Source organism: Acomys minous, assembly GCF_964271855.1.
Source record: "Acomys minous genome assembly, chromosome: 1".
NCBI lineage: Eukaryota > Metazoa > Chordata > Mammalia > Rodentia > Muridae > Acomys > Acomys minous.
In genome coordinates, this window is record NC_140483.1 from 97092511 (window position 1) to 97117674 (window position 25164).

The 25164-nt window shown below is 50.2% G+C and overlaps 1 protein-coding gene across 2 annotated transcripts in view; it reads left to right on the plus strand.

The window, feature by feature from the left end:
• The window catches only part of ZNF704 (zinc finger protein 704), a 185963-nt gene that overhangs the window by 129842 nt on the left and 30957 nt on the right, over nt 1-25164 (plus strand). For both annotated transcript variants that reach the window (XR_014780071.1, XM_084786077.1), the window contains exons 3-4: nt 13596-13699; nt 17273-17502. Coding sequence is in view for 1 of the 2 variants with exons in the window: in XM_084786077.1 (XP_084642203.1) it covers nt 13596-13699; nt 17273-17502 (334 nt within the window). In the remaining variant the exon portion in view is untranslated. The remainder of the gene's footprint in view (nt 1-13595; nt 13700-17272; nt 17503-25164) is intronic.

Below are 25164 nucleotides of genomic sequence, written 5' to 3' on the forward strand. Positions count from 1 at the left end.
TCCGTATCTAGCCTTCCTTGTGGACATCCTGGTCCTTTTCCCTGCCAGCACAGTGTTCTGTCCACAACCCGGGTACCACTGGGATGAATCCAGTGGCTATTGGATACACATCCTGCCATAGTGTTGCAGCATCCTTCATCTTTGCTCCTCATCTGCATTCAGCTCCAGCCACCGCATCTTGGACCCTGCCACCTTCCAATGGACTAGCAATGTGCAGTGATTTCCAAGGGCCATTATTTATATGTAGTTAATAAAAGTATCAGTTCATCATAAATTAGAAACTGTTAAAATCGATCCTCAACACTGGTAGTTCCAGAAATCTTAGTTGATGTTGCCTTGCATGTGTTGAGCTTTTGTGTTGTTTGATCAAGACTGCAGAATGCTTCTCTGAGTTTCTCTATAATCTTAAAAGATACAGCAGCTAAAAGTATGGCTGGGAGCCGGGCACAGTTTTGGTTACAGCACATGCCTGTAATCCCACCACTCTGGGAGGCAGAGGCAGGCGGATCTCTGTGAGTTCAAGGCCAGCCTGGACTACAAAGCGAGTCCAGGACAGCCAAGGCTACACATAGAAACCCTGTCTCGAAAAACAACAACAAAAAGGATGGCTGGGGAAATGGCTCAGTTGGTAAAGTGCTTGCCGTGCAACCTGGGAGTGGGCTTCCCCAGCATCTATGTAAAAAGCCAGGCATGGTGGCAAGCACTTGTAACCCCAGCCCTGGGGAGTTAGAGAAAGGTAGACCTGGCTAGCAAGTCTAGCCTGCTTAGCAATGTCCAGACCCAGTGAAAGGCCCTTTCTCAGAAAAATAAGGTGAACAGTGCAGTGCCTACATTAGAGACATTAGCATCTGTCTTAGACCCTTTCTCAGAAAAATAAAGTGGCCAGTGCAGTGCTTACATTAGAGACGTTAGCATATGTCTTAGACCCTTTCTCAGAAAAATAAAGTGGCCAGTGCAGTGCCTACATTAGAGACTTAGCATCTGTCTTAGACCCTTTCTTAGAAAAATAAGGTGGACAGTTAGCATCTGTCTTAGTCGCTGTTCCATTGCTGTGAAGAGACAGCATGACCACAGCAGTGAGCATATAATTAGAGCTGGCTTACAGCCTCAGAGGTTTGGTCTGTCATCGTCATGGCACTGGAGCATGGTGGCACATAGGCAGACAGGATACTCAAGAAGCAGCCGAGAATTCTACATCCAGAGCCACAGGCAGCAGGAAGAGAGAGAGAGCTACTGGGCCTGGCTTGGGCTTTTGAGCCCTCAAAGCCCATCATCCCTGTGACGCACTTCCTCCAACAAGACCACGCCTCCTGATCCTCCTCAAGTGTTACCAGTCCCTAAGCTAAGCATTCAGCTGTATGGACCTGTGGGGTCTGTTCTTATCAAACTGTCACGACACTTATTAGTTTTCTTAGAAAATTCCTATAGAAAAAAGAAGATTTTGTGCCTAATCACATGAATGGTTCTCACATCTCATTTCCCGAACTCTCAGTAAAACCTTCCTGGATTCCAAGCTTGGGCGTGGGTTCTGCAGTTTATCCCAGAACAGGACTTTCTGTTCTAGCTCTTATTCCCAGGTAGTCAGTCACAAGTCTGCAGCTGAACCTTTCCTTCCCTCACATGTGCAGCCCTGGGCCTGAGCCCAGCACTGAAAGCAAAAGAATTGGCTCATTTCAGCCTAGACAACAGACAGATTCCAGTGGATGACAGGATTTGTCCTAATTTCAGAAAGATAGTCACTTCTTACTGCACACAGCACTTTAATTGTACATAAATGTTGTTCATGACCCCCTAGGGTGTAATGCCTCCTCCTCGATGGTGGAGGTGGCCAGGGGAGGGAGACCCTGTTAGTTGGCACTCACCAAGAGAGGGCTCCAAAGAAGAAAAGGCAGAGACGGATGGCTGAGCGTGTAAGCGCTGCCACAGCTGACTGCTCAGGGCCATACCTGCTGTGCCCAGCTTGTATGAGACCCTGGGACCTGAGGTCTGTGTGAACTGAGATTGCCCACACTTCCCTGCCCTCCTCTTCATGTCACAGATGACATCATCTTACAGCCTGTTGCCACAGACCTGTTGTTGACCTCCAGGAAGTCATTTTCCACAGGCAGCCAGAGGCAACTTTTCTGATAAAACAAATCTGATTGCTCATGAACCTTTCTCAAGCAGTTCCCACTGAGCCCCATTGTGAGCCATTGGTGCCTCCTTAGAACCTTGAGGATAAGGAGAAGACCCCCCCACAGAAGGTGGAGGCCATCCTAAGCTGCGCAGCACGTCACACCAGGCTCAGTCTGTCCACCGCCAAAGCAGCCTTGTGTCACTCGCCACCCACAAACCCGCCCTTCCTGAGATTGGTAGCACTCAAGCTGGCTTCAACCTCAGCATTCATCCCCCCATTCACCTCACATGATCACAAGATCGATACTCTTCCTCTGGTGTGCAGCTATTGCCAGAGCAGCATAAAGGAAACTAGGGAAAGGGAGAGTAAGGTCTGGTTTTCCACTGACCCGGAGCCCAGAGGCCAGGCTGCTGTTTTATCTGGAGACAGCGAGTGTCAAGTCTGGGGCAGCCTCTAGCCCACAGTCCTCACAGAGAATGGATAGAGGAGACTCCTTCAGCACGTAATCTGCCTGAGCTTGCTGGACTCTTTGTGGAGACCCCTGATGTGCTAAACTGTCTCTTTGTCACAGCATCAACTTGAGGTCCTGGTGAGGGGCCCGCAGCTGCACCTCCACAGGCCTCCTACAGAGGGAGGAGCTGGGAGCAGTTTTGTCATTCCTGAAATCCATAGGAGACAGACAGACAGACAGACAGACAGACAGACAGACACACACACACACACACACACACACACACACACATACACACATGCACACATCTACATCAGAGAAAGGGAAAGACAGAGAAAACAGCTGCTATTGCTGGCTTTGAGGAAGGAGTGAGGGAAGAGACCTTTCCTGGGTCATGGGTGTTTTCAATTGAGTGTTGGTACCAGCCGCTGAACTTGGACTTGGGCAGCGGGTCGGAGGCTGGCGCTGGTGCGCACATACAGTTTCTCATTCAATCCTCCCAGAAGCCTCACTGTACACCCCTTGTGTAGATGGAGCCACAGTTTAAAGAGCCTCAGCTTAAGGGATCTCCCCAGGACCGTGCGTGTAAGGAGACACACTGATGCAGAGCCCTCTGATGGCTTGTTGCAGAGCCACGTGCTGTTCTTTGCTTCCGCGGAGGCCGAGAGCCTGGCTCTGCTAGAATACAGGGAGCCTCACTCGCCTGAGCAACCTCTCCTAAGATTCTTTCCTGTCCACGTGGTTTCCTTTCATCCATTTCTAAAGTAAAGATCGATCTTCTCTCCCCCCTCTCTCTCCCTCTCTTATCTTCTTGAAAGTCCTGTGGGTTTTTTTTTTTTTTTTGGTCTTTTGTTTTTTTGTTTTTTTTTTTTTGAGTTAGAAGAACACAATCATCACACAGCTCCTATATGCTGGTCCAAGCTCTGCCCCGCCCCCCTTCTGCCCCCCATTTCCCAACACCTCCTTAACACGAGACACCTAGGCAAGCCAGGACCTTCCTGCCGGTGATTGGCCTTCACGAAGTCCTGTGGAAACCACCCCAATATGAGGCCTGGATAATGTGTAAAGTGGCAGTGAAGATTACTATTCCTTTAACAATAACTCTAAGTATTACGAAGGTCTGTAACACTCAAGATAAATGTAGAGGAAAGGTTAATTTTTTAATTAGGTCTGTATCTTTAGTAAATATGGGATTGGTGTGGGATTGAAATTCAATTTTAATCTCAAATTAAGAGAGGCTATTTATTATGACCCAGGTGCCAGCTACTTACTCTAAATGTACCAGCAGGCTTCATAGCCACTTTCTCCCAAGTGTAGCGGATTCCACTGCATGTATCATCTCTTACTGTTAATTATAAGGATTTGATCTGCAGCACTAATTAATCACTAATTAGATAGTACAGTACCAAAAGAAATTAACAAAGATAAAAACAAAAACACAACTCTAGCACAAGGCTACAGCATCCTATAACTTGATCCAAATCTTCCTCTGAGAGACCTGGATTAAGTGACTATGAGTCAGACACTCCTGTGATTTGGCTGTTGATGGGCGTGGTCACCTCCAGTACTAATGGAAAACCTAAAGGTAGTCCAGATACGCAAATGCCCTGATTAGCTGTGGCCACTAGCTTACACTACTCCTATGACCCCTGCACTCTAGAGGCAGAGGCAGAGGATTGCCACAGTATTCAAGGCCAGCCCATCTATACAGTAAGCTGGCAAGGAAAACATAGTGAGACCCTGTCTCAAAAATTGCAAAAGCTAAGCAAACATAAAAATCCTTGCTTAGGCTGATTTGTATTATCCTTTTTTGTTTTTCATTGGAAATCTGCTTTATGAGGGTCAGTCATCATTTTGAAATGTACTAGTAGTTTTGGCAGTGTAAAATAAATGCATAGTTTATAGTGACATGTTATCTATTGTTTCTCGTTTTAAAATCCACATAAGCCATCTTTTTCGGTTTTGTTTATTAATGTTTTATTAGCATTTATTATACAGAACAGTGTATTTCACTGTAATATTTTCACATGTGTATATAATGTATTTTATCATGTTTATACCTCGTTACCTTCTCCATCCCTCCTCTCCTTTCTTCCAGTAAGTTCCACTTCTGATTTAATGCCTTTTTTTTTTCTTATCCATTTTCTACATTTACGCTTTCCTTATGCATTATTTAGGTGAGGCAATCATTGGGAACACTGAAGAAGCATAAGTGAGAAGTTCTCTACAGGAACATGAGCACCTTACCAGTGGCTTAACACTAAAAGAAAAGCCTCCTATTCCTCCAGCAGCCCCTCCCCCGTGTGGCACTCCCCTGTGTGGCACTTCCCTGTGTGGCACTCCCCCGTGTGGCACTCCCCCGTGTGGCACTCCCCCGTGTGGCACTCCCCTGTGTGGCACTCCCCTGTGAACCCCTCCCCTGTGTGGCACTCCCCTGTGTGGCACCCCCCTGTGTGGCACTCCCCCGTGTGGCACTCCCCTGTGTGGCACTCCCCTGTGTGGCACTCCCCCGTGTGGCACTCCCCCGTGTGGCACTCCCCCGTGTGGCACTCCCCCGTGTGGCACTCCCCCGTGTGGCACTCCCCTGTGTGGCACTCCCCTGTGTGGCACCCCCCTGTGAGCCCCTCCCCTGCCCCGTCTTCAATGCAGGTACTCAGAGGTGCTTTTGACTTTAGCATTCCACAACACCTCACCCATACTCCAGCTCTTGCGCCTGCCCTCCCTCCCCTCCCCTCCCCCCTCCACAGTGCTCTCTAAGCCTTGGAGGGAATGATGAAGACCCCCACTTACGACTGAGCATTCTCCAGTCACTCTTTTCTAGCCCTCTCCCCGCTTAGGTCTCTGCTGTCCACCACAGACGGAGCCTGCAGGAACACCACCTGTGGACGGCAGCACAGCCACTCAGAAGCAGCAGCTGTTGCTTCCCCCATTAGTGCCTCTGACCTGCTCAGCCACAGACTTTTTTAGCCAGGCTTATAGTAGCAGAGGACCTCCCTGTGAGAGGATCCCAGTTCCAACAGAAAGTGGCTGTTTGCCTCCGTAAGACTTTGCAATAATGTACTCATGGGGACATCCTGCTCGGCCAGTCAGTAGACTGCAGACTTTGCAAATGAGCGGCCCTACTGACAGCTCTCTCTCTGGCAGCCACCTTAGCACCACCCAGCGCGCTGGGAGCCAGCCAGCATGGATGAAACTTCCAAACTAAAGCTAGCTTGCTATCTCCAGGGCCTTCATCAGTTTTTGAATTATCAGCCAGACATCCAAACAAAAAGTTTGCCTTACATGTTTAAAAAAAAAAAGACTTTGAAAATGATATAAGGAAAATTGGGGGGAAGGGTGTTTGGTGGGTATGGAAGGGTATCCCACAAGCACTGTGAGGAATTGGGGGGGCATGGTGGTGCCTTCCCGTTCTCAAGCATGCGGTTTCCGTGTGCTGCGAGCCTGCTCCTTTTATGCTGCTTTTAGAACTTTTGTTAATAACAATGTGTTAGTTGTCCATTTCCTCATTGCGGTGATCACATACCTGACAGAAGCCACGACAGTTCATTTTGTCTCACAGTCTTGAGAGACCAGGAGCTAGGCTCCCTGGGAGGCAGGCGGGTGGGGAGAAGGAAGGGCCATGGCTAGGTATAAAGGTGGCAGGTTTCCAAGATAGCCTGACTTTTCCTCACCCTGCTGACCTGAGACAAAAGCTGCCAGGCTCTGGTCTCCTGCCAGCAGGCCCCTGCTGGTGGATTAGCTCAACAGGTTCACAAGGCCTGATAGGGGCATGTCTCACAACAGTTGCAGACTGATCAGCTACCTTACCTGTCTTCAAAAAGACTTCAGGGGCTCTGAAAATCCCAGGCCTCTAGAAGAAACTGGGTCTTCCGGCATCCTCAGTCCCCATCTGCTTCACTGAGGGTCTTTTTCGCTGTCTATCCACTGCATGCACTTGCTTCCTCACATCCACACACACACCACCACTACCACACCACAGCCCCCCTCACACACCACCACCACCACACCACAGCCCCCCTCACACACCACCACACCACACCACAGCCCCCCTCACACACCACCACACCACACCACAGCCCCCCTCACACACCACCACACCACACCACAGCCACCTCACACACCACCACACCACACCACAACCCCCCTCACACACCACCACACCACACCACAGCCCCCCTCACACACCACCACACCACAGCCCCCCTCACACACCACCACACCACAGCCCCCCTCACACACCACCACACCACAGCCCCCCTCACACACCACCACACCACAGCCCCCCTCACACACCACCACCACACCACACCACAGCCCCCCTCACACACCACCACACCACACCACACCACAGCCCCCCTCACACACCACCACACCACACCACACCACAGCCCCCCTCACACACCACCACACCACACCACAGCCCCCCTCACACACCACCACACCACACCACACCACAGCCCCCCTCACACACCACCACCACACCACAGCCCCCTCACACACCATCACCACCACACCACAGCCCCCTCACACACCACCACACCACACCACACCACAGCCCCCCTCACACACCACCACACCACACCACACCACAGCCCCCTCACACACCACCACACCACACCACAGCCCCCCTCACACACCACCACACCACAGCCCCCTCACACACCACCACACCACACCACAGCCCCCCTCACACACCACCACCACACCACAGCCACCTCACACACCACCACACCACACCACAGCCCCCCTCACACACCACCACACCACAGCCCCCCTCACACACCACCACCACACCACAGCCCCCCTCACACACCACCACCACACCACAGCCCCCCTCACACCACCACCACCACACCACAGCCCCCCTCACACACCACACCACAGCCCCCCTCACACCACCACCACCACACCACAGCCCCCCTCACACACCACACCACAGCCCCCCTCACACACCACCACACCACACCACAGCCCCCCTCACACACCACCACCACACCACAGCCCCCTCACACACCATCACCACCACACCACAGCCCCCCTCACACACCACCACACCACACCACACCACAGCCCCCCTCACACACCACCACCACACCACAGCCCCCTCACACACCACCACCACACCCCAGCCCCCCTCACACACCACCACCACACCACACCACAGCCCCCTCACACACCACCACACCACAGCCCCCCTCACACACCACCACCACACCACACCACAGCCCCCCTCACACACCACCACCACACCACAGCCCCCTCACACACCACCACACCACACCACAGCCCCCCTCACACCACCACCACCACACCACAGCCCCCCTCACACACCACCACCACCACAGCCCCCCTCACACCACCACCACCACACCACAGCCCCCTCACACACCACCACCACCACACCACAGCCCCCCTCACACACCACCACACCACACCACAGCCCCCCTCACACACCACCACCACACCACAGCCCCCCTCACACACCACACCACAGCCCCCCTCACACCACCACCACCACACCACAGCCCCCCTCACACACCACACCACAGCCCCCCTCACACCACCACCACCACACCACAGCCCCCCTCACACACCACACCACAGCCCCCCTCACACACCACACCACAGCCCCCCTCACACACCACCACACCACACCACACCACACCACAGCCCCCTCACACACCACCACACCACACCACAGCCCCCCTCACACACCACCACCACACCACAGCCCCCTCACACACCACCACCACCACACCACAGCCCCCCTCACACACCACCACCACCACACCACAGCCCCCCTCACACACCACCACCACCACACCACAGCCCCCCTCACACACCACCACACCACACCACAGCCCCCCTCACACACCACCACACCACACCACAGCCCCCTCACACACCACCACCACACCACAGCCCCCTCACACACCACCACCACCACCACACCACAGCCCCCCTCACACACCACCACCACCACCACACCACAGCCCCCCTCACACACCACCACCACACCACAGCCCCCCTCACACACCACCACACCACACCACAGCCCCCCTCACACACCACCACCACACCACAGCCCCCTCACACACCACCACCACCACAGCCCCCCTCACACCACCACCACCACACCACAGCCCCCTCACACACCACCACCACCACACCACAGCCCCCCTCACACACCACCACACCACACCACAGCCCCCCTCACACACCACCACCACACCACAGCCCCCCTCACACACCACACCACAGCCCCCCTCACACCACCACCACCACACCACAGCCCCCCTCACACACCACACCACAGCCCCCCTCACACCACCACCACCACACCACAGCCCCCCTCACACACCACACCACAGCCCCCCTCACACACCACACCACAGCCCCCTCACACACCACCACACCACACCACACCACACCACAGCCCCCTCACACACCACCACACCACACCACAGCCCCCCTCACACACCACCACCACACCACAGCCCCCTCACACACCACCACCACCACACCACAGCCCCCCTCACACACCACCACCACCACACCACAGCCCCCCTCACACACCACCACCACCACACCACAGCCCCCCTCACACACCACCACACCACACCACAGCCCCCCTCACACACCACCACACCACACCACAGCCCCCTCACACACCACCACCACACCACAGCCCCCTCACACACCACCACCACCACCACACCACAGCCCCCCTCACACACCACCACCACCACCACACCACAGCCCCCCTCACACACCACCACACCACACCACAGCCCCCCTCACACACCACCACCACACCACAGCCCCCTCACACACCACCACCACCACAGCCCCCCTCACACCACCACCACCACACCACAGCCCCCTCACACACCACCACCACCACACCACAGCCCCCCTCACACACCACCACACCACACCACAGCCCCCCTCACACACCACCACCACACCACAGCCCCCCTCACACACCACACCACAGCCCCCCTCACACCACCACCACCACACCACAGCCCCCCTCACACACCACACCACAGCCCCCCTCACACCACCACCACCACACCACAGCCCCCCTCACACACCACACCACAGCCCCCCTCACACACCACACCACAGCCCCCTCACACACCACCACACCACACCACACCACACCACAGCCCCCTCACACACCACCACACCACACCACAGCCCCCCTCACACACCACCACCACACCACAGCCCCCTCACACACCACCACCACCACACCACAGCCCCCCTCACACACCACCACCACCACACCACAGCCCCCCTCACACACCACCACACCACACCACAGCCCCCCTCACACACCACCACACCACACCACAGCCCCCTCACACACCACCACCACACCACAGCCCCCTCACACACCACCACCACCACCACACCACAGCCCCCCTCACACACCACCACCACCACCACACCACAGCCCCCCTCACACACCACCACACCACACCACAGCCCCCCTCACACACCACCACCACACCACAGCCCCCTCACACACCACCACCACCACCACACCACAGCCCCCCTCACACACCACCACACCACCACACCACAGCCCCCCTCACACACCACCACCACACCACAGCCCCCTCACACACCACCACCACACCACAGCCTCCTCACACACCACCACCACACCCCAGCCCTCTTCACACCCCATAGGTGTCTTTCTTAGCTGCTAGTTCTGTCTGTGGCACCTGAGATTTCTCTGCTGCCACCTGTTGTGCTTCAGATTTTTCTTGCCTTTCAAACCTTTAGCTGGCAGAGAAAATGAACCCAACCAAGACCCCGAACTGTATCATTTCTAGACTGCATCATTTTGGGGGTACCATCCATTACTGCGGGAAATTTTGAGTGTTGGTCACTTTGTGTTCACCATTGGAAAGCAGAACAAGACGAATGTGGGCGCTCAGCCTTTTCTCCTTTTTATAGCCTAGGATCTCAGTGGCACTACCCGCATTGGAGTACATTTTCTGTCTCAGTCTGTGGGTGGCGCTACCCGCACTCAGGTGCGTTTCCCCTCCCAGCCTTGGGTGGCGCTACCCACACTCGGGTGCGTTTCCCCTCCCAGCCTTGGGTGGCGCTACCCACACTCGGGTGCGTTTCCCCTCCCAGCCTTGGGTGGCGCTACCCATACTCAGGTGCATTTTCCCTCTCAGGTTAATCTTCTGAAAACAAACTTACAGATATACTCAGAGACAGGTTTCATAGGTGATTTGAAATCCAATCAAATTGACAGCGAGGGGCTTGACCATCACAAAGAGAAGCTGTCATTCAGTCTTGGAAAAGAAGATGCAAGTGCCTACCAGATGTGCCCACAGCAGTGTTACAAGGCTTCGGCGGCCCCATTCTCCTCATGCCTTCCCTCGGTGGTCATGACTGCGTGGGGAAGCTGAGCTAACACAACACTCAGGGGAGCATGAAAGTGCCTTACCCTCCTTCCCTGGTGCTGCTTCAGAGACTCCATTTCTGTCCGAAACCAGCATCCCCTTTCCTGTGTGCTGTAATGAACAGAAAACTTGCACAGCAGCTGAGTGTGTACGCAGTTCTCTGCTGAGTGTATGCCATTGCCTTGTAAGCTTCCATGGAAGCAGTTTTATTGCTTATAGAAGGATGTGTGTTTTGCTTTTGTTTTCCAAGGCAGGGTTTCTCTGTGTAGCCCTGTCTGTCCTGGAACTCACTTTCTAGACCAGGCTGGACTCGAACTCAGAGATCCACCCACCTCTGCTTCCTGAGTGCTGGGATTAAAGGCATGCGTCACCGCACCTGACTGCTTATAAAAGTATTTTTATTTGCCAGTCACCAAAACAAATAATTTACATTTTGGTGGAACAGTTTGGGAAATAAGCACCTAAGGGACTTAGAGAAGAATTATATGGGAAAATGTCAAAGGTTTACATCCTCTGCTACCTTGGGTTAAAAGAAATAATATAAGAATAAGAATTTAGTATCACGGTGGATATCAGAAAGTCAAATAATTTTTCTGTAAGTTCGTAATGAAACTAATTGAGTGCTGTGTTAGTCGCTCATCTTGTTGCTATGATGAAATACCTGGCCAAAGCAATGGAAGGGAAGGCGTGTTTTGGCTCATAGCTGAGAGTATAGCCCGTGGCTGCAGGGAAACCACCGTGCAGGAGCTTGAGGCGGATGATCCCCTTGTATCTGAAGTTGAGAAGCAAGGAGTGGGCTTTTGATTAAGTCCAGCCTCTAAGCCGTAGACTGTCTCAGCCCACATTTAAGGCAGGCCTTCAACCTCAGTTCATCTAATCTAATAAACTCCTCACAGGCAGGCTCCCAAGTGTGTTGCCGTGATGATTCTAAATTCCATCGAGATGCTGTTGGTGTCTCAAGCACCACTACCACCACCTGCCACACACACACACACACACACACACACACACACACACACACACACACACACCATTTGGATTTCTGGGAGAAGGTTTTCCACTCAGTTGTGAAGGGATGCTGTGAAGTTTCCAAAGTCTACAAATCCTAAAAGTGGCAACCCATCTGCAGATATGGCTTATTAATCCCCAGTTGTGCTTTCTCAACTGTTAGCTAACTGGAAAATGCTCGTCTCTTGGGAGGCAGTGTCATTTATTTTATGTCAATGTACTACATATATTTTTGCCTCATTAGATTTATCATCTCCATAGAAATAAGCTTACACAAACTGACTCCAGTCCCGTGGTGTGTGTCTGTCTGCCTTCCAGCTTCCTGGTTAGCTGGCCAGAATTAAACAAGAGCCACCTTTTTCTCTCACTCAGTGATCAATCGCCATAGCTGTCCCCACGCCCCGTTCTCCCTTGAGTCCGATGTGGAAAATAAAGTAAAAAAAAACAAGCTTGAGAGTGGAGGAGATTGCTCAGTGATCAGAATCCCAGAGTTCAGATCCTTAGAAATCCAGTTACCTGTCAGTTGCTCACCTGTGATTCCAGCCTCTACAGGTACAGATGAGAAATCCCGAGCGAGCCGGCTGCCACTACCCCACCTCAGTGAGTAAGGTAGAAAAGCCACACAGAAAGATTCCTAACATCAGCCTTGCACATGCATGCACAGAGCCCCTCCAGCCATCCACCCACCCACATAAACATAGACACACACACAGAGAAAGAAGGTAGGGGCGGAGCGTAAAGGGCAGCAGAGGACTCTCAAGTTTAAGCACCTGAAGGCTTTTCTCACCCAGTTGCTCTCACCTTAGTGGCGGCTCTTGGAGGGCTCATCCTGATCCTGGAGCCTCTCAGACACCATCTTCCCCCTACACCCCTCCCAGTTGTCCAAACACCACCATCTACCCCCTCCGCAGTCCCACAGAGTCACTAGCCACTGTACCTACCCGGCTCCTAGCCACCATTTTTTTTTTAATCTGCATCCTGTGCATTGTCTCACCGCCTTCCTTCTCTGTTCTGCCTTTCCTAAACTCCATTCTGCACGACGCCAGCTCAGCTTTGGTTTGCAAGTTCTAGCCCTGTTGTGTCAGTGGGCCTGCTGAAAGTGTTCAGTGACTCTCCTCCACACAGGTACAGGCGACACATTCCACTGCCCCACGGCCACAGAAACAGCGCTGCACCCCTGCAGGAATAAACTTCTCTCCGCTCCCAGAACTGAGTCCCTCTTACCTTCATATCACCTCAGAGACATTTAGGCACTGTTACATCCACTGCTAACATCCTCCATAGTGCTTGCAACTACCAGAAATTATCTTATTCCTGCTGGTTGGTTATCTTTTCCATCATGAGGCACTGGTGCCTGCCGCAGTATCTGCCTGGCTCATAGCATACTCAAGAAACAGTTGTTGGGTGAATAGTGAGTGAAAATGCCCTTTTCGTCCCATATATATATGGCTTTGATTGGATCACTTGGCGGGCAGAACACTGCATTTTCCCGAGGATTCCTTAGAAGGTAAACATGGCGGCCTGTGATGCCTCGCTTGGCCACCATGGGTGGAGTGAGCACGGACAGACAGCACTTCTTCCTGTTTTGCAGAAAATCTTCAGAAGAACTGGACATGGACAAGGTGACGGCAGCCATGGTCCTAACCAGCCTGTCAACCAGCCCTTTGGTCCGCAGCCCTCCCGTCCGGCCTAACGGTGAGTGCAGAGGGCGGTCTTTGGGAAGTTCACACTGGCACCAGAGCAAGGCCTCTCCCAGGCATTTCATTCCTCCCACATGAACAGTTGGTTGCAAGTCAGGGAAAATGTGGGCAATTAGAGACTCTGGGCCATCAGCCTCCCCCTCCTCCTCTGTCCCAAAGACCGCAGCTGTTGGCTCTGTTTCTTAACAATTAAACTTTATTATACAACCCAATTAGCTTACACAAGAGGGAAAAAAAGTTAAAGGGAAAAAAGAGTGAACCTTCCAGTACCCGTTCCACGGGACGGGTCCCTAGGTGTCTCAGGTCTGGCCTGTTCACTGATCCACGTGTGCTCAAGCCCAGTCTGAACCTCTGTCCTCTCCGCCTGCCTGTCTTTCCCGTGCAAGGGGCGGTCTCCTTCTCCCATTGAGGGTCTATTAGAAAAACAATAGTCCAGGTGGAGTCCCCAGGTCTGCTTCCTGAATTCCAGGCCCAAGATGGCTCCACCCAGTCTATCTCAAGGTTAATCTCAGGGAGTATCCGTGCTGTGTCCAAGGGCAAAGCCCGCCAAGACTGCTTTCACCTGTGACAAAGTTTACAGTCCTTCCCACACAGCATTCTCATGTACTCACCCAGGAAGCTCACATTTGTTGAGTTCCTCCCAGGACACATCTGTACAGAGCTTATGTTCCCTTTTCCTCAGGGAAAGGGAGAATAGTCTGATGATCTTGCTTTCACAGCAGCATTTCTTTTTGCCTGAGAAGTACTGAAGATCCAGCAGTTTGTAAAAGCATTATCCTATACTTTATAACCTTAGAGAATGACTTAGTCCATTTCATGAGTTCAGTATATGTTTCTCAGCTCCAACCTAGATGATTTGACTATATCAATAGAGTATCAATAAATCCCAGAGCATGTATAGTCTCTCTGGGAAGCAAGCTGTCAGTCACGCCCCAGTCATAGCTAGCATACTGACTGAGCACTGGCCTTCTGTCTGCTGAGCATGCTGCTTGCTGTATCTCATTGTATTTCCACCAGCAAGTCTATGGGATACCATTGTCATTACTTTACAGCTAAGTAAACCAAGGCAGTGTGGATCTATTGACTTACAGATGGTGGAACTACGTTTCTAGTTCCTGTCTTCCTGGCTCCACATCTGCCGTCCTAATCGTGATATGACATTGCTTCATTTAATCTAAATGATAAATCAGGAAAGCAGACAGTGGGAGATAAAGGTGGATGATGGCAGGCCATGCCATGGATGCCTGGCGAGAAGTCTGTGTTCTGAGACTATGAGGGAGCTTCCAGCGTGATCCACACAGACCGTCCAAAGCTAGACTAGGGTACCAGGCTGCATACACACAAGGATGTGTGTAGGGGGGTGTGTTTAAATACAGACTTACACATAGATGAACCTACATTTACTGCAGACGTACATGCATTGAGATGAAGTGGCCATTCTTGCTTAGTGGCCTGGCCTTTGGAGCCTCTTAGCAAATGGATGCCCGAGTTTGCCTTCCTCAGCCAGGCTGCGTTGCTGCAAGTAAAGTTGGGGTACCCCAAAAACATCCAAGTAATTCATTTGAATCCTTTGTGGGGGGAGGAGATAGTTTTAATTAATCATTATTTTTTACTGTACAGTTTTTTAATTGAGAACGTTTTATTGTTCCTTTGTATTTAAAGGTTAAAATTAAAATAAGCATTTTGATACGTAAAGGCTAACTTCTTTTATCATAGCAACAGAGTATGCCTGTGCATTTATTTAAAATAACTATAATAACTATAGTTATATAATATATATAATAATATATAATAAATAACCATAGCTAAGAAGTTAAAAAAAAAACAACTTAGGTGTAGTAGCGCATGCCTTTAATCTCAGCACTGAAAAAGACAAAGGCAAGTACATCTCTGTAAATTAATGAGGCCAGCTTGGTCTACACAGAGAGACCCTGCCTCAAAATAACTAAATGAATGAGTGAATGAATGAATGAACGAATGAACTTGACCTACACAGAGAGGTCCTGCCTCAAAATAACAATGAATGAATGAATGAATGAATGAATGAATAAATACATACATACATACATACATACATACATACATACATACATACATACATACTTGCTTACACAGAATCTTCCCCTGAATGAATGGGTGGGTGGATGGATTTTTTTTAATAACTGCTCAACTACTGAATTTGATATCTCCCACCAATGGGAGGAAGTCGTTCTCCAGAATTACGGAGCATGAGTGAGTTTGGGAAGCCTGTTGTGATCTTTTTCTGTATCAGAGAAGGACTGTTCTGTTAGGAGGCAGTTTAAAACTTTTACTCAACGTTTTGCTGGATGTACTTGAGGAATTCCCTGGAAATCTATAATTAGGTATGGGTAGTGATTCCTCCACAAATGGCTAGTCTACAGTACATCTTTGCTTCGTCAGGAATTACACAGACATTAATAGTATTTTTTAATGAGGCATTTTGGGATTTCCTACTGCCTCATAATTAGAGTTTTAATACATTCACAATGCACATAAATATGGAAGAGAAATTATCCAGAAAGAAAGTAGAATGTATAGGCATGCTAAGTTTGGGCAGCTTAAAAGATTAAATCTACAGTGACTATAAGCCCCGCTCCTCTGAAATTAACAGGAAGCTATCTCTGCATCAGACTTCCTACTTACACTGAGCACTAATCCAGTCATTAGGTATTGCCAATCAATTCTGATGAGATCCAGCTCAGCCACCACAGATAAGACATGCTCACAACAGAGGACCGAGGGCCGGTAGCGGTTCGCACCCTGGCCTTTGGTAGGCAGGTGGATGGACTCTCTGTGCCAGTGTCAATTGGGGATACTCTATCCTGAGTGTCAAATGTGCCAATGCTTGAGGCCCCAGATGAGCCACCCCGTACCATGGAGGGTGAATTGGAACACATGGCATGAGAGCAGAGGTGGAGAAACCGATGACTGTACAGGAGGAGATCGTAAGGGGGCGCCAGAGGGAAGGAGGGGCTAGAATAAAATATAATGACACAGATGTATGGAAATGCCATCGCAAAGCCCATTACTTCACACGCTGATTTTGAAAACTAAGTTAAAAGGGTGTAAGAGTCAGAATGTAAGACACTGTTATTTGTCTTAATCATCAGTGCGAAGTTGCTTGAGATGCCTATCTAGAAATGACTATTTCTCATAGAATCTTACATCTTGATCTAATTTTTTATGTATACATCCCAAGAACCTTAGTCATAGGCCTAACACCTTTCTAAAAGGTGTGGGCGGGCACACTTGGTGGCCAGCTGGTTTGGGAGAGTACCACAGGCCGTTTCCCACTGAGAAGCGATGCAGCTGGCAAACCCAGAGGCCTCTCGGGTTGGTGAAGAAGAAGTACCGATTATTTTCTTGTTTTTGTATAATCTCCACCGATCCCAGGGTAGGAATGCTGCACGACACAACACACATCAGAGAGCCCAGACAGCCCTGTCGTGCGGTGTGACTGGAGTGGGCGAGAGCTCACTGTAGGGGTGAGGGCAGAGCCCAGACTCCCTCCCCAGCGGCCCTCACTTGCTGTCCCCTGTGCTCACAGAGGGCCTCAGCGGGTCTTGGAAGGAAGGTGCGCCGTCCAGCAGCAGCAGCAGCAGCGGCTACTGGAGCTGGAGTGCTCCTAGTGACCAGTCCAACCCATCCACACCCTCACCGCCACTGTCCGCCGACAGCTTCAAGCCCTTCCGTAGTCCTGCCCCCCCTGATGATGGCATCGACGAGGCGGAGGCCAGCAACCTGCTCTTTGACGAGCCAATTCCCAGGAAGAGAAAGGTGGGTTATGCGCTGTGTTCTGCACCCAAGGACCTCTCGAGCCTGAGCAGACACCCCCTACGCTTTGCCTTAACAGCCCCTGATATTGCAAGTTTCCCTGATTAAAGACAAAAATGACTGAAGTACCCAGGTCTGTGCCCCATCGGGGTATGCATGCTCTGTCTGTGGATACACTGTTGAACAGCCTTGCCTTGTTTGGAAGCTGAAATACTGGACTGAGGCTTCCTGTGGTTATATGCACTTAAAATGTAGTCACTGTCTTGTTTTGGTTTTTTGAGACAGGGTTTCTCTGTGTAGCCCTGGCTGTCCTGGACTCGCTTTGTAGACCAGGGTCGTGTCGAACTCACAATGATCCACCTGCCTCTGCGTCCTGAATGCTGGATTATAGGTGTGATCCACTGCACCCAGCTTAGCCAGTTTTTTTTTTTTCTTTTCTGCTTTGGTTAGTCCAAAAGGGTTTGTTCATTTTTACACAACTAGATAAGAAATACACATAAATATATCTACTTCTATCTCAAAAAGTATGATTACTAGACAAAAAATGTAAGGAAGAGCTAAATATTGGGCCAAGTAGATTGACTCTACATCTGTTTGGTCCCCATAGCAGTGCTCTATAGAGACTGCGGTTCCAGAGCTTATTCTGTTAGGTGGCCTCTGAGGCCACCAGGGCCACCATCCAAACCCATAGTCTCTTCAGGAACTTTTAATTTATTATCATCGTTTTCAGGGCTTTTAGTTTTTTAACGTTTATTTATTTTGTTTTGTGTATTTGGGTGTGCAGGTAGCGGTTAGATGACAGCTGGTGGGAGTTGGTCTCCCCTTCTGCCATGTGGATTCTGGGGCTTGAACTCAGATTTGGCACCGAGCCCCTTTACCCACTGAGCCATTCTTGCTAACCCTCCGTCCTCAGTCTTATAGACATGTTTTTATTTCACAGACTGTAGCAGCACTGCTGCTAAATCTAGAGAACTCTGTAGAACTGTTCGAGACTGTGACTTTATATGCTGGTTTTTCCATTTTATATGGGCATCGTAACTCTTTATGAAGATTCATAAACAAAACAAAAGTGAGGCCATGAGGACGCAGTTCAACCTTGTCCCTCCCTGAATGTGTTGGAGAGGAAAACAAGGTGGCGTTGGTCCAGTCCCCTCCTTGGGTCCCTCAGCATCACTCAGAAAATGCACAGCAGTGAGCACACCATGCTCTCTGGGTATACCCCCAGGGCACAGGGCCATCTGTCCACTATCTTGTCTTCCCTGGAAACAGTGCAAGGCACTCCACGAGACACTGGGACTCACTTGATGAGTCAGGGAGAGCTGGCATGTGAAGCCGTGGATAGCTGCAGACACAGCAGTGTGGAGCTGGACTCCTGTTTAGCCTGTCATTCTCAGAGTATCAGAGTGAGCAGTCCTGACTCATGAGTGTGGCCAGTGTAGTGGCAAGATCTCAGAGACCAGTGGCCCTCCAGTGCTGTCAAAAGTGCATCAGTGAACACCTGTCACAGATAAGTGTATACTGTGGTGTTGAACCAAAATTCATGTTCTTACCTTCTGGTTAGGCTGCCCCGGTCTGGCTCAGGTAGGCAGTCTACACCAGCAAAATTAGCAAACAGTTGAGGCAGTTTCGTTACAGAGCGGGTAACGTGCGTGGTGTGCAAGCATGTGGACTGGAGTTCGGGTCTTCAGAGCTCGTGTGAAGAGGGGCACAGTGGTGACCGTCCATAACCCCAGGGGCCTCTGTGATGGAGACAGGCGATCACCAGAACCTCACAGGCTAGCTCTGTATACACAGCAGTAAGCAAGAGGCCCTGCTGTCTCAAACGTGATGGGATGGACGTACAAACACTGATGATGTCCTCTGACCTCCAGATGCACAGACGCACACCATGACCTGCACACACCTGGACACATACACATACAAATAAATAGCACGTACTTGAAGAGCACAGGCTTCCTTCACAAAACGCTAGGTGAGAGCCATGAGGGGTCAGAACTGGTTTTGTTCTCTCCATGTGTTCTTCCTCTAGACTCGCCTTGCCCACAGTGATAAGTGAAATGACGTCACTAATATTTTCTTGCCTTGGCCTTTTGTACTTAAAATTACTTCGAGTAGTAAAAATAGCAAGAAGACAGGGCAGCTACTGCTTAGCTTTTTGTTTGCTTAGTGAACTGAGCACCATCAGGCAAAACGCTGAGCATTCTGGAAGCAGGGGGCAGCTGCTTCATTCAAAGGTTGAGAGGTGGGAGAGCAGAGGTTGATGTGTGAAGGGCTGGGATACTTTTGGAAGCTGTCTTCAGACGTGATGCATGCGCTGTCGTTCAGTTATTTTATGCTGCAAACCGTGCTGTGAAAGGTCTCTACAGAATTAATATAGGTACTTGCTATGCCACTTTTTCTGTCACAGCCTCTCATACCCTTTCTTTCCGGGCTGAATAGCTAGGCAGAATGGCTCCCATAAAAGAGGGCTGTTTTGTCATCAACAAAATGATGACTTAAAAATAAATCAACATTGCATATGCAGTGAGGGAGTGGGCTTCAAGAAATGTACCTCTTGGGCAGAAAAAAAAAATCTCAGAATTTGTCATAAAAGACATGGGAATTCCAGATGTGTTCATTGATAAGCAGGCTCAGCGACGCCATCCTGGAAAAGAAAAAAAAAAAACCTATGTGTGGCCAGAAAACATGGTGGGGTAGTGAGGCCTCAGCTCTGTCGCTCTGAGAGCCCAAGAAAGGCATTTGGTCTCTCTAACCATCACCTTCTTGGTTGTAAACCTGCTAATATGCATAATCACACCTCTTGAAGGGCAGTTGTGAAGTTGTTAATTAAATGTGATCGCATGTGCTTGAACATGGAGCTGTCTTCATAGACATCGCACAGGCGATGAACACAGCAGGAGGCAGCATTCCCTGCTGGACGGAAGGGCTCCTGACTGTAGATGCAGTCACCTTTCCGACCCCCTGCAAAAACACTCTACCAACTCTAGTGGATCCACTTCTGTAAAGAAGTTCAAAGTGTGACTTGCCTTACATAGACAAGTATTATCTCTTACTGAGAAGTATTTTCTGATAATCACTATATTTACGTGTTTTGTCACGGTTTGCCAGATGCTTTTAAAAATGCCACATTTCATTGCATCGTACATACCTCAAAATTTTCAGGCCAACTTTATCCTTATTCCCATTTGCAGAGGCAGCTGCTTAAGGTGTGTGGATTGGCCACGGTTATGTGTGTTGTGGCAGAAACCCAGCGAGCTTAGCAGAGATAATAGAGGGTGTTCTTGAGGCTAAGTGAGTTATAGAATCCACTGACCCCCTCGGCCCACAGAGGAGAGTGGAGGCAGCATAGTCAGTCAGTACTAGACCAGTGCTGCATGGCCGGGTGGGAAAAGGAAGCTGAGAGCAGAGAGAGAAACTCAGGCTCTGTCCCTGTGTGGAGCACCCATTCCTCAGCCACAGCAGAGAAAATGAGAGATGTGCCAGGTTGTCCTGGCTCTGCAGGCAGCTGGCCAGCGTGGTGAGAGCTGGCTTCAGGTAGACACTCAACTTCCACAGAATGTGATCAGGACATTTGGGAAGATGCAGTTCCTGTCATGGCCACAAGGTGACACAATGACCCCAAGTATGGGCACTCTGGGAGTCTCAGGGGAAAACCAACTCTATATCAGGCTATGGATTAGCTATCAATTCCACAGGACCTCCTGGAAAACCCAAAGTGTTGATAAGTGAGGAAAATGCTGGATTCCTGGTTCTATCAGATCTAGATTCTGTGCATTCTGAAGTTGTCACCTCTGGTGTTCCGGTGTGTTATCTGAAAAATAATAATGGAGGTACCATGTTGATGGGATGTTGTAGGGATTACAGGAAAAGAAGGAAAGAGCAATAAATGCAGCCGCTCGTACCATGTTGTGCGTTTGCACTTGGATGCTGAGCCGGTGGGTTGCTTGAGAACCCAGGGTATGCAGAGAAGGGAGCACGCTCCTCCATCCTGAACATGTATTGACAGAGCCAGTGCCAAGTGCCTCGGGGTGACTGAGACCCCGGGATCACCCACTGCACCTATGGTGTGAATGTGAGAAACCTCCAGCAGTGCAGTGAGTGAAGCTGGCCCTAGAAGAATCAGGAATCCGCACTCTGGACCATCAGCAGCACCTTGGAGGCACTCGTACATTATGGCTCCCGCCACTTTTGCTGTGGAGGTGTGGTGACCATGGACAGTTTTACCTAGTGCAGGGGAGAAGCTCAGGTCCGGCTGAGCAGGAAGCTCTGCGTTAACACGGAGCTTTGGTAGCTATGTTGTCTTAAAGCCATGAGTTAAGCAGTTGTTACACTCTGCGTTTTGTTTTGTTTTGTTTTTTGATCTTTCAGAACACAAAACCAACAGATCCTTCTATTGTGAGTGATGCTCACCCCCCCCCACCCCCCAAAATCAAACAAATCCAGGAGCAGAAAGGTCTCCCAAAGAAACACTACACAGAAGTAGTCCCCATGAAGACACTGGGGAGGGCAGCCACCCCCAGTCACTGGTGATTAAGGGGCTCACAGTCACCCTGAGCCACTTGGCACTGGCTCTGTCAGTACTGGACCAGGAAGGAGGCAAGTGTTCTCAGTTCTCCATACCCAGGCCTCTCCAGCTCCACACCCACTCAGCATCCTGGGGTGCAGCCCTGCACAGCATTGGTGGCTGCATGTATCGCTCTTCCCTTCTTTTCATCTGTATGTTTCACGGGGCTGGCACATCATCAGGAAGCACAGCAAGCTCATTAGCCCAGGAGAAGGCCAAGCACCACTACTCGAATGACCAAGGCCAACAGTCCTATGGCCCTCAGGCTCACTCATTGCCGGTGGAAAACCAAAAAGGTTTTGAAAAATAGTTTGGTAGTTTCGTACAAAGTTAAATATATGCTAGCCATATGACCCCGCAACTCTACTGTTGTATATGTATTTACCTAAGAGATAAGAAAACACATGTCTACAGAAAGACTTACAGACAAATGTCCATTGCAGCTTTATTCATTACCATCCCAAACCAGAAACAGCACAAATGTCCGCCAGCAGGCACATGGAAAAGGAAATTATAGCTTGTTCATATAGTGGAATACCACGCTGCCAAAAAAAGAGGAAAAGCTACCAGTACCCAGAACAGGGAGTTAATGTCTCAATGATTGTGCTGTGGGGGAGGAAGGAAGCCACCAAAGAACACATTCTCAGTGTGCTTTGCTGAGCTCTTGATTGTTTTTTTGTAAGCCAGTCTCAGTTCAAGGCCAAGCTATCCTTGAACTCACTGTGCAACCAAGGCTGACCTTGACTTTCTCTACCTCCTAGGAAGGTAGGATTACGGCTTGTGCACAGACATGCCTGTTTATACAATGCTGGGGAGTGAGCCCAAGGCGCTTTGTAGGTGCCAGGCAAACTGAGCTGCATCCTTTTAATTTACTCATCACTGCCTGCCACAAGCCACACCTGTGAGTGGCGTTACCTAATCTATGCACGGCATGTTTGTATTCATTCATTACTTTGTATTAACATCATGCACCTAATAATTTCATTTAATCTACTCATTTTACAAATAAAAGGATGATGAGGAGGAGGGGGTAAAAAACAAAAGATCACACGCATAAGGCTGCTTTCTCAATTATGAGTGTAGCTGGAGCCAGGTGATGTAGCGCACGCCTGTAATCCCAGCACTCAAGGAGGCAGAGGCAGGCAAATCTCCGTAAGTTTGTGGACAGCCTGTCTACAAAGGACAGCCAAGGCTACACAGAGAAACCCTACCTCAAAAAAATGGGCAGGGAGAGATATATAGCTGGAAGCTCATTAAAGTGGCTACTTCTTTAGCTTTTGTTCCTTGTAAGGGTCTCAGTGGACCTGCTGACCCTGAAGACTTTGAGACAAGCTGAGAAGGATGTGGTGTGATGCCCTTGCCTGCCTTCCTTTGCTCAGGGACCTGATCTACAATTCAGAAATTTGGACATAAAAGTGTACTCCCTCCCACACAGTATCTCTCTCTCTCTCTCTCTCTCTCTCTCTCTCTCTCTCTCTCTCTCTCTCTCTCACACACACACACACACACACACAAACACACACACACACACACACAAACACACACACACACACACACACATCTACATACTTGTATAGACCTCACAATCACCATATTGAATAATAGTACATCCCTGGGGTGGGGGGGGGGGTCTACAGTGCATCATAAAATCCAATACGATATAGCCTAGGCTACAGTGTTTCAGTGGTAGTCATGTAACTTCTAGACTTTTATTTTAATTCAGTGTATCCCTAAGCATGTCATATCGTCTTCAGAATCAAACCATGTCCCTCCTCCTGGAATGCAGAGCTACGATCAATCTTTTGCATCAGTCTAGGTTTAATCAGAAAAATAGAAGGCACTCCATATATCCCAAGTATGAAACCATTTTAAAATAGAACTGGGGCAGGCATGGTGCCACAAGCCTTTAATCCCAGCACAGGGTCGGGAGAGGGGTCACAGGCAGACAGATCTCTATGGTAGTGAATTCCCAGACAGGCAGAGCCACATAGTGAAACCTCCATGTTGTGGGGAAGAAATAGAATTGTTCATCAGGACTAGTGGCAAAGACCTATACTCCCAGCACTCAGGAGACCGAGGCAGGAGGACCTCAAGTTCAAGGCCAGCCTAGATACTCAGCAAAGTGCTAGCTCAAAAAGAAAAATAAATAAATATGTAGAGGGCATAGCCAGTTCCCCAGGGCACTTAATCTTCCTGCAGAGCCATACAGGGAAATAATCTCTATTGAGTTTCTCCACAAGCCATGGTAGTACCAAGCAAGTAATCTAAGAGCCTGCCAGGAAGCGTCTACCCATCTCACATAGGATGTTTTTAAAATTCTGAGTTTCCAATGGTCTGGAGTGCCTGGCTCTCCTGGTGGTGTTGTAGCATTAGATACGGCAGGGAGTGAAAGGTCCACTAACACAGGATGCCTCCTACCCTTCCTCGGTCCTTCAGGTGCTCTCTGGGAAGAGCCTCTTCTTGTGAGACTTCAGGTCAGCTGATAGTGACTTTGATGTTCAGCAAAAGTGCTCTGGGCTGAGGGTGAATTTTCAGCTGTTGTCCATGTGTCTGTGGGCAACACATCTGTCAGAGCCCTGAGAAGAGGCCAAGGTTGAGCACAGATGGGCCCTTCACACTTGGCCACCATGGCTTGGCCGACAGCTTTGCTTGGTTTGGCTTCCTCCAGACAGCTTGGACCATGCAGCAGTTTGGGCGTTGTTTATTTAGCTTTTTTTTTTTTTTTCTTTAATGTCCTCCTCCCCCTGTTGCTTGCTTTGCTTCAGCATAGCAGCAAGTAGTCTGCTTGTGGGCAGAGGGTTGATCTCAGCTGGATACAGTGAGGGGAGGGAGCCTTGAAAAGAATTAAACTACCACTAAGTGGCTCAGGCCTGGAGGGACACACACTCTTGGCCAGCGTAGAGCAAGCTGCTTAAGCCCACTGAGGCTGAGACAGTCCTCCCATTAACTCTGGTTTTTTCCAAATTTAGGTAAACAGGGTTAGTCGAGTCAGGGTTGGTTTGGTTTGGTTTCCGCTTTTTTGGCAGGACCTTAGTGTGTTGTCTTGACTCCCTGTGTAGACCAGCCTGGCTCCAAACTCAAGAGATTCATGTACCTCTGCT